General features: G+C 53.6%; 2 protein-coding genes and 1 non-coding gene across 3 annotated transcripts; all 3 read right to left on the bottom strand.

The window, feature by feature from the left end:
* Window positions 1-1,757: 1,757 nt before the first annotated feature.
* On the bottom strand, window positions 1,758-1,830 carry TRNAE-UUC (transfer RNA glutamic acid (anticodon UUC)). The gene has a single exon. It is a non-coding gene; the product is annotated as a tRNA-Glu (tRNA).
* Window positions 1,831-3,443: 1,613 nt separating this feature from the next.
* Window positions 3,444-4,515, bottom strand: SEBOX (SEBOX homeobox). Its single transcript, XM_068531773.1, has 3 exons — window positions 4,485-4,515; window positions 4,161-4,321; window positions 3,444-3,988 (listed from the first exon to the last, which is right to left on the bottom strand). The coding sequence occupies exons 1-3, from the start codon at window positions 4,513-4,515 to the stop codon at window positions 3,608-3,610; spliced, it is 573 nt and encodes a 190-aa protein (XP_068387874.1). The 3' UTR covers window positions 3,444-3,607.
* Window positions 4,516-5,800: 1,285 nt separating this feature from the next.
* On the bottom strand, window positions 5,801-9,604 carry VTN (vitronectin). The gene is made up of 9 exons (XM_068529999.1): window positions 9,549-9,604; window positions 8,587-8,710; window positions 8,374-8,493; window positions 7,950-8,297; window positions 7,733-7,872; window positions 7,317-7,473; window positions 6,998-7,150; window positions 6,229-6,585; window positions 5,801-5,997 (listed from the first exon to the last, which is right to left on the bottom strand). The coding sequence occupies exons 2-9, from the start codon at window positions 8,648-8,650 to the stop codon at window positions 5,885-5,887; spliced, it is 1,452 nt and encodes a 483-aa protein (XP_068386100.1). The 5' UTR covers window positions 8,651-8,710; window positions 9,549-9,604; the 3' UTR covers window positions 5,801-5,884.
* Between the last annotated feature and the right edge of the window lie 227 nt (window positions 9,605-9,831).

Below are 9,831 nucleotides of genomic sequence, written 5' to 3' on the forward strand. Positions count from 1 at the left end.
AAAGATATCTGGACAGTTCTGATGATCTACATCAGGGATCAGCAAAAAGAGGTATTTAAAAAATATGTAGGGACTTCCCTGCTGGCACAGTGGTTGGGAGTCTGCCTGCTAGTGTGGGGAACGTGGGTTCGGGGCCTGGTCCCGGGGGATCCCACATTCCGCGGAGTGGCTACACCCGTGCGCCACAACTACTGAGCCCGCGTGCCTGGAGCCCGTGCTCCGCAACAGGACACCGCAGTGAGAGGCCCGCGCACCGCGGCGAGGAGTGGCCCCCGCTCGCCACAGCTAGAGAGGGCCCACGCATAGCAACGAAGACCCAAGGGAGCCAAAAATAAATAAATAAAAAATAAATCAATTTATAAAAAAATAAAAAATAAAATATATGTATCTAAAAAAAGCATACCAACAACCCTTTTAGAAAGCAATTTATCTCAGCCATAAAAAAGAATGAAATAATGCCATTTGCAGCAACATGGATGGACCTAGAGATTATCATACTAAGTGAAGTAAGTTACAGAAAGATATCATATAATATCACTTATATGTGGAATCTAAAAAAATGATACAAATGAATTTATTTACAAAACAGAAACAGATTCACAGACTTAGAAAACAAACTTACGGTTACCAAAGGGGAAAGAGTTGGGGGAGGGATAAATTAGGAGGTTGGGATTAACATATACACACTTCTATATATAAAATAGATAAATCAACAAGGACTTACTGTGTACCACAGGGAACTATACTCAATATCTTGTAATAACCTATAATGGAAAATAATCTGAAAAAGAATAGATATATCTATATGTATAACTGAATCACTTTGCTGTACACCTGAAACTAACACAACATTGTAAATCAACTATATTCCAATATAAAATTAAAAAAAATTTTTAAAGCACCAAAACCAAATAAATAAAGTTCAATAGGATTCCCCCTAAAAAATAAATAAAAATAAAAGCTACCCACACAAAAAAGTGATTTATCAATATCTGTAAGTGATGTTTGTAATACATGCCAGTGTTCATCTCAGAGTTATGTCTAATAATAAAATTCTATATTGGAGGGAATTCCCTGGCAGTCCAGTGGTTAGGACTCTGCATTTCCATTGCAGGGAGCATGGGTTTGATCCCTGGTTGGGGAACTAAGATCTTGCAAGCCGTGTGGTGCAGCCAAAAAAAAAAAAAAGGGAAAGATGAAATTTGGTAATTTATCAACTCCAGGGTGAGAAGGGTGAGAGGTGTTGAACTGGGCAGACATGAGCCTTCACTTCACAGGCAACATGGAGACATCATGGTTAGGACTTGGTGCTCCGTGGGCCTGGGTTCAATCCCTGGTTGGGGAACTAATATCTTGCAAGCTGAGCGGTGCGGCCAAAAAAAAAATTCTATATTGGATTCAACTTAAAAATCAGCAGTAAGATGATTAAGTAGATTATAGTAATAAATACATTTTAAAATAAATTATTATTTTACTTATTTTAAATATTATTATTATACAAAGGTATTATTGTGCAAATTAAGTTGTGATACAATCCTGAAACATGAGAGAAAAAAAAAAAGCTTACACTGAAGCTTTGTGGAGAGTCATGGCTGTACTTACCTGTGCTAAACTCCGTGGGCCGGGTTGCCCCCATATCCTCAAGTTTTCACAGCCTCCATATACCTGGATTCAGGTTGGAAGACTTCCAAATTTTAGATAAAGAGCAGGTCTTCTTCTTTTTTTTTTTTTTTGCCAAGTAGTTTGTGGGAACTTATTTCCCCGACCAGGGATTGAACCTGGGCCCACAGCAGTGAAAGTGCCAAGTCCTAACCACTGGACCACCAGGGAATTCCCGTGGAGCAGGGCTTCTTAAATAGCTTCTGACCCAGGGCATCTTCTCAGGATGCCATTGGAGTCATTCCCCACCCACTCCTCTTTCTTGGGATGGCATCCTTACCTGATCCCAGCCCCCTACTCACAAGCCAATAGGTTTCTGTGGCATTAATTTAGAGCTCCTTTATGGGCTGACTTCTGGGGCTAAAGCAGTCAAAGCCTTAGTGCCTGCTGAGGGCATGGCCATGGTGCAGGTGGCCTCCATCTGCAAGGGCAGAATGAGAAATAGGAATCAGGTGACCTGTCCTCTGGTTCTCATCCCAGAGAAGGGAACTCTGTCTGCTCTCAGCCCCAGCCACTCCCTCTGTCTCACTATACCATGCTTTCTCCAGTGCATTCTGGGTCCAGGGCTTCCCAGGGAGAAAGGGGAGTCCTTGGCAGGAGGCCAGAAGAGCAAGAAGTTTGGGACCTTCCCAGTTTCTCATGGCCCGCCGTAAGGAGAGGGAGCAGGAACTAGCGTGCATTGAGAGCTTTTACAACGTGTCACGCACCACGTGAAGCCCTTCACCTACATTATTGCCTCTCGTTCCCAAAACAGAGAGGAGATGAGTATTATCATCCCCATTTTTTGGGTTCATAGACTTTTGCAGAGTTCCAAGACTACACAGCAGCCAGGATTTGAATCCAGCACAGACCAACTGCAGATCCCAAGATTTTCTTTCTGAGGCAGAGCAGCTCCAGAAGTGGAGGCAGCTGGAGTGTCCTGGAACAAGTGGGACCAGGAGCAGGGGATGCAGCTGAGGCTCCCATCTCTCCAGGGTCTGTCAGCCAGAGCCCTAAGCCCTTCGATTAACTCTCCCTCTAACCAATCCCAGCAGAAGCCTGGGTAATACCTCCCACCCAGAATCTGTGGGGAACCTGGCCCTATTTAGGGATTAGGTGATGGAGATAAATTTCAAAAGCAAACGGCCCCCGTCCCAATTCATTTGCAGCACACAACAATCCAGATTAAGGTACAGGGTTTGGGTTTTATTTGGAGATTAGTTGGTATTACAGATGACAGTGATACCAAAACCCAATGCTGCCGCATGCACCACACCCACCCCATCCTGAATCTGTCAGGTTGTCTCTGCAGCCCCGGGTCAGAGGGTAGCCAATCTGATATTTGTGAAAATTAAATCAACGTAAGCCCTGCGTTCCTATTTCTACTTTATTACTTTAATATCACTCCCTCTTCAGATCCATGGTTCTGATTAATTCGTCCAGGTGGCAGGAGGACAAGAGGGGGGCCCTGAACTGTAAAAGGATTGATCCCTGCAGTCTAAAATTAGTATCAGCACTCTCCTAGCTCACTTAACAGTCAGTTAGGTAATGGCCTGAAGGGCCCTTGGGTGAGGGGCAGCTGCCCATTCTCCTTTAGAGGGAGGACGTGTTGTCAGCTGTGATGAGAAGAATTGGGGACCAGGCCTGGCAGGAGAAGTGGGAAACGTGGGCTCCTACCTCATCCCTCTGTAGGTACCTCCTGCCGAGATGATGGGCAGGTGTCCCTGGAGCGGGGGCGGGGGGGTGCTGGGTAGCAGAAGCCAGGCCCTTGTCAATCCATAGCACCCGCATCTAGGCTGGCCTGGAGGACAGTGGAAGAGAGGGATCCCTGAGCTAAACTTTCTTCCCATAAGAGAACTCCCTTGTGTAAAAGGAGAGGGCAGGGGATCCAGTTCTGGTGTGTTCAGTCTTAAGGGGCAGGATGGGCTACAGGAGCCAGAGGAAGGGACTTGCAAGTTCTAGACCTAGATTAGGAATGGTCCAGGTTGGTGACAATGGCCGAGGCATAGATGAGGTCAGACAGGCTGCCCAGTGAGGTCTGGGGAGTAGCTCGTTCTGAAGAGACGTGGACCCCTGAAGCCCCAGCTGGTCCCCATGGGGCCGTAGCTTTAGCCCCTACCCAGCCCTGCCCTGGACCCAAGCCAGGAGCTGGACAGGAGGCATGTCGACACACAGAGGCACACTGAGCTGTGCTGTTGGAGGGTGGAGGCTGGCCAAGGGTGCGGGGCTCCCAGGACTGCTGGATGGTGTCCGGAAGAGAATGGGATCTCTGGGGAGGCTCGGGCCTGGGACTTAGGCCTCCTGGCTTCCTATTCTTGATTCTCTTGGCTCTGCGGTTCTGGAACCACACCTGGTAAGGAAAGAAGGAGTCTCTTCTGGTGCCAGCATCCCCTCCCCCCAGGTACAGGGAAAGCAGAACCTGGAGGCAGGATATCCAGAGAGAAGTGACTGTGAGTCAAGCTTAGAAATCCGCTGTGTGAGAGCACCCCGACCCTGAGGTGGGGTGGGTGGTCACAGCTCACCTGTATCTTGGCCTCAGGGAGGCAGGTGACCCGGGCCAGGTGCTCACGGGTGCCGATGTCGGGGTAAGGCCGTGCTGCAAACACCCGCTCCAACTCCAGCAGCTGCCCTCTGCTGAAGGTGGTCCTCTTCCTCCGGTGGGGACCCAACCCACTGGCATGGCCTGCAGGCCAGGATGGGGGTCAAGTCAGGACTCCTTGCAAGAGCCTCCACTGCAGCCTCAAAGCCAACAAACCCTGAAGCCCCTACTCCCCACCCCTCTTCAACCTTCCCCATCATACCTTCCCCACATCCTCCCCCTGCCCACCCTTTCCCCACCAGATCACCTGCAGGGGACGCGTCCACTGGGCTGGCCATGGAGCCGGCACAGTGAGGAGCCAGATGGCCATGCCAAGGCTGTGCCCACACCACTCCCCTCCGCCTGGAGTTTTATCCTGCTCAGAAGGCTGGCCCCGCCTCCAGGAGGGGCGAGGTTTAGCGTCCAGCTGGAGGAGGGCTGAGAAGCCCCGGAGGAAAAGGGGGCTTGCAGGGGCATGGGTGGGGCAACCCTGTTCCTCTGGGGCTTCACAAAAGAAGCTGGCCCCAGCGCCCCCTCCTCAAAGCTCAAACTCTGGCAGTCTGTGTCTGAAATCCTGTACTTTGTGAAAATCCTCCCAGGGCTCCGTCCAGGAAGCCAACGAGATCCCTCTCTAGATGCTCCTCTCGGGGGTCTGGTGATGGCTGCCTTCGGGGGAGAGTGGGTGGCGTCCTATCCCACACCTGAGGTTGGGGCTGGGGGAGCTGGACAGGATGAGAAGCTGCACAGCAGATGAGCGGCAGCCCCCCTCCCCTCAGCACGGCTGGGAGCAGATGTCGCCACCAGATCACCCTCAGTTCTGCTTTAGAGCTTTGCCTGCACCTAGCCCTTTGTCCCTGGCCCTTCAAGAGCCCAGATGGACTTCCTACAGTCCGGGAACTTGGAACCAGAGGAGGTTCCACAAGTACATTTGACGGGTTTTGAGAAAGATGCTTGTTTTTACAGTGTACTCATCGTTTGGAAGTCTTCTGGGCCACTTTTCTAAGAGAAATAGGTGCATTTGAATTTCTTTTCTGTTCCTGCCCTTCCTGTCTCCCCTGCCTCAGTGCTCTGCACCCCAGACCCAAGACAGAGACCTCAAAGGCCCATTATCATAGGGATAGGTTTGGGGGAGCACAGTGACCGCCTCCCCAGGGACTCAAGGGTCTGAGCTAACAGCATTTCAGGTCCAGGATGGGCAGAAAAGCTGAGCTGGAACCCACCACCTCCTGCCCCCATGCCCCTTTCAAGACCATAGTCAATGACAAGAGGCAAAACAAACCCAGGGCTGGGTAGGGTAGCTTGGTGACTCCTGTCATCCTTAGAGGGGTCCAAGCTCCTGCTTAGCTGCTGGTGGGTTGCTGGGGGCTGCTCCGTGTGCGAGGAAGGCTTGCTCTCATGAGGCTCTCCCAACCCACAGCTTTTCTGGCTCATGGAGAGGGCCTGAGCCCGACACAGGGTGGACACAAAGAAGGATCTTCTCTGTCCTCTCCCCCAAGTCACCCTGACTGCCCAAGTTCCCCTCCTTTACCCAGGCAGACCCCTGCCTCCTGCCTGTCCACCCCAGTCAGGACAGTAGTCTTAAACTCAGGGCCAAGGGATCTTTATTGAGCTGGGAGGAGGACGCTGGAGGAGGGAGCAGCAGAGGCCCAGCTGTTTGGACTCGGACTCCTACTCGTGGGCAGGGACTGGGCAGCCCAGCCAGTACTGCGCGATGGAGCGTGGGTAGGGAGGGATCACAGCATCCACTCGCCGCGTGCGAAGGTTCACTCGGTAGTACTTGTCTGCAAGAGAGGTTGGGAGAGGGTGCGTGAGACCCTGCCTGGCCCTGCCCATCCTGCCCTAAGAAGACCTGGGTCTCTCCTGGAAGGGTGAGTGAACATCCGCAATGCACCAGAGGACTCCCGGCCTGGCATTTTGGAGTCACCACTCAAGGGCTGTGCTCAGCCCATGGGGACCAGGGACAGCAGAGATGACCCAGCTAGACCAGCTCCAGGGCTGGCAAGGGCTCCCACCTCCTGAGAAGAAGTAGACGCTCTGGATGGGCTCACAGTTGGCAGGCACAAGCCAGTCCATCTTGTAGTTGTCATAGTTATAGTCTCCCAGGCCTATCTCCTCACTGGAGAACCAGGACAGCCAGGTGGAACGAGATTGCCGGTAGGGGTTCTGGCTGCGGCTGCGGCCGCGGCTGCGGCCGCGGCCACGGCGTGAGCGGTAGCGTTTACGATTGCGACGCATAGACTTGGTCATCTTGGTCCGAGAGGGGCGGGGAGCTGAGCCTGAGATGTAGATGTGGCCAGCCATGGCCGCATCCACTTGTCCGGGCAAACCAAGCCAGTCCTGGCTGATGAACCTGGGCTTTCCAACACCACCTGTGACAAGGAAGGGGTTAATGGGGAGGCTTGGAGGTCAAGGATGGGCTATGCCTTGTCCAAGGACACACAGCAAGTTAACGGCAGAGCCCAGCATCCCAGCCTTCCGACTACCTGTTCAGTACTCTTTCCCCTGGCCTCCCTCCACCATATCCCTCCCTGGTTGCCTCAGCTACAGCTCCTCCTTCTGCTGGCTGCGCTCTTGGCTGTGCTAGGCAAAGTCCAAGGTGTGGGGTCCGGGTGGAGGCAAGCCTCCCCTACAAAGGTCAACAGAAGCAAAGTCTGGCCTGAGCAAACAGCTTTTGACCGATAGATGCACAGTCACAGCCCCTCAGGCCAGCTCAGCCCTACCTCTACCCTGGGGGATCCCAGCCCTCCGGACGGGGAAGCAAGACTTGCCCTCCCTCTGTACCAGAGGAACTGCCCCAGAAGAGAAGTCTGAAGATGTCCTCCCAGCTGTCCCGCTGCATCAGGGCAAAGTGTTCAAACACGGCCGACTGGGAGCTGCCTTCGCACTCCTCTTGACTGGGCTGCTGCTGGAACTCGTACTCCCAGTACTGTTTCCCTGGGGAAGGGTGGCCATGAGCAAGTCTGGAAAGCCCAGAGGCTGCGGAAGTTAGGAGCTCCTGGCAAGGGGGGTGGGGATAATCTGAGGCCTGTCGCCAGTGAAGCTTAAAGAAAACCAAGACTGCTCCACTGCGTGCGCACCCTCCCACCCACCTCCCGAGTACCCTTGAAGAAGTAGACCCGCTCCCGGCCACTGTAGCTATGAGCGGGGAGGGCCAAGGCTGCGTCCACGTTGTCCGGAATGCCCTTGAAGCCTTCAGAGATGTTGCGGGGGAAATCGGGGTCCGGGACACCATCCTCAAAGCGCCAGTACTGACTACCCTAAGGGGTTGGGAAGGAGAAGAGGGTGAGGAGGCAGTCGGCTGTGCACAGAGGCAGAGTCCCCGCCCAAGGCGGGAGCCCTAGTTCCAGGCTTGTCACCCAGGACCTGGAGCCTTGGGCTTCTGTGTCCTCACAGAGCCCCAGCCAGGGACCACAGGCCAGAATCCAGCCTTCTTGCCCACTTTGATCCTGGGCACAGCAGCCCGCAACCTCTGCCTAGATACGCTCGGCCCTGACCCACAGCCCCTGGGCCTGGCACCTTGAAGAGGTAGGTCTTCCCCTGACAGTTGATGCGGGTGAAGGCAGCATCAATGGGACCCTCGATGCCCCAGACATCGCGGATGAGCTTGGGGTACCCAGGCCTCACTGCCTTTTCATCCAGCTCATAGCAGTAGAGCCCTAGAGGGAGGGAGGCTGTGTGAGGCAGGATGCTCCTGGGGCAGACCCCCACCCCCATAACCTGCCCCCCGAGTCACCTCGGAAGGCAAAGAGGGAACCATTCTTGAGGTCGGTGAAGGCATCAAAGGGCTTCCCACTGCACTGCTCTTCCTCTGCTGGGGACTCGGAGATCCCTAGATTACCAGTCTCGGGACTGAGGGGCCCCACCTCAGGCTCTGAGTTCCCCCACCCAGGTCCTGGGATTTCTTCCTCAGGGTTCAGAACAGGTGCCTGCCCAGGAGTCTCTTCAGGCTGGGCCCACTGGACAAAGGTCTGGGTGGAGCCCTCTGGCTGTGCCTGGACGCTGGTATTGGATCTGGTCTCCTCGCGGTAGTCATGGAAGCTGTACTCGTCTTCTGGCAGAGTGAATACATCCCCACGAGTCACTGCAGGCAGGGAGGGTGGTAGTGAGTCTCCAGCTGCAGAGGGGACCCCAGGCCCACCCAGCCACTCTGAACACACCTTGGGGCTTGCACTCGACCACGTAGTCGGAGCAGCAGCTCTGGTAGTAAGAGCAGAGCTCGTCACACTGACACTTCCTGTCGGCGTTGAAGCCCTCAGTGCAGCGGCCCTTGCACGACTCTGTGGGGAGGGGGTATCAGTTGGTACGGCCAAGCCCAGACCACCCTGGCCCACCCTACATTGACCCAAATGGCCACCAACACCCTCCGGCACCTTGGTCAGCCAGAACAACCCACGCCAGCAGGGCCAGCATCAGAAGGGGCCTTGGGGATGCCATGGCAGGGCCTCCAGCCTCGAGCCTGGTGAAGTAGGTTCTCTGCGGTCTCTGCTCTGATGCCTGAGGAAGGGAGGGAGTGGCAAGACAAGGAGGAGGGGAACCGGAGAAGAGGAGCTGCCTTTTCTACTGCTCTGTTTGCTCAACCCCCAGTCCAGCCCCCAGTGCCCCGACCCCAGAGGCTGTTGCAGCAGAGGGTCATGTTCCTGGAACTCCGGGCCTGGGAGAGCTGTGAATAGGATCCGTACCAAGCTCAGGGGCATCTCCGAAGAGCACTGGCACAGTGAATCTGGAGGGCAGAAAGAAGTCCCACTCTGCCGCTCTCGGGCTGTGGGACCTTGGGCAAACTGCTTTACCTGCCTTAGTTCTCTTTTTGGCAAAATGAGACTAATCATACTCGCCTCACAGGGTGTTGGGAGCTAAAGCAGACAAAATGCCCAACTCCTGGAGTAGCTCCAACTTCATTCTCCATTAGTGGTTATTGACCTGTGATCTGTTTGATCAGGCACATCCCTAGCTGGGTGGTTCACCCACCCCTTGTGTATTTAGGGCAGTGAAAGAGGGGGTAGGAGCTGGGGAAATTTTTTTTATCATAAAAGAACAAAGTTTCATTTCTGGGTTCATCTCCAGGGTGCATTGATGTCCCCAAGCTGGTCTTCACAGCACGGTAAGTTGGGTGAATATTAACCCTTTGGACTGGATGCAATTCCTGAGTCTTCCACTAATTTACTGCTTCTCAGCAGGCCACTCCCTGTCCCCACCCTCATCCTCCCCCATCGGTAACAAGTGGCCCAGTTCCCCACACTTTTAGGCTCTAATGAGAAATAGGATCCCTCTACCTAGAAAATGCTCACTGGCACACAACGCCTGATCTTGTGCCCACTTTCAGGGGTTCACATACCTCTGGAACTCCTCCCAGCACCTGGAGGGAGTGATCCTCAGAGATTCCGATGATTTTTTTCTGTTCTATAATCAGAGGGGAGTGTGACTTTGGAGAATCTTCTCCATGGACCTCAGTCGGTTCGGCTGTTAAATGGGAGCAGTAATTGCTACCTCGTAGGCATGATGTAAGACTTAACTGAGAAACAGGCATAAAGTGTCGCAAGAATTGCTATTATAATTGCATTAACCACTAGTAGGGCAAAGGCACACTCAGCCGTGTTGCCCTCACATTCCGGTGTCAT

This window comes from Eschrichtius robustus, chromosome 20 (genome assembly GCF_028021215.1).
Source record: "Eschrichtius robustus isolate mEscRob2 chromosome 20, mEscRob2.pri, whole genome shotgun sequence".
NCBI classification, from domain to species: Eukaryota; Metazoa; Chordata; class Mammalia; order Artiodactyla; family Eschrichtiidae; genus Eschrichtius; species Eschrichtius robustus.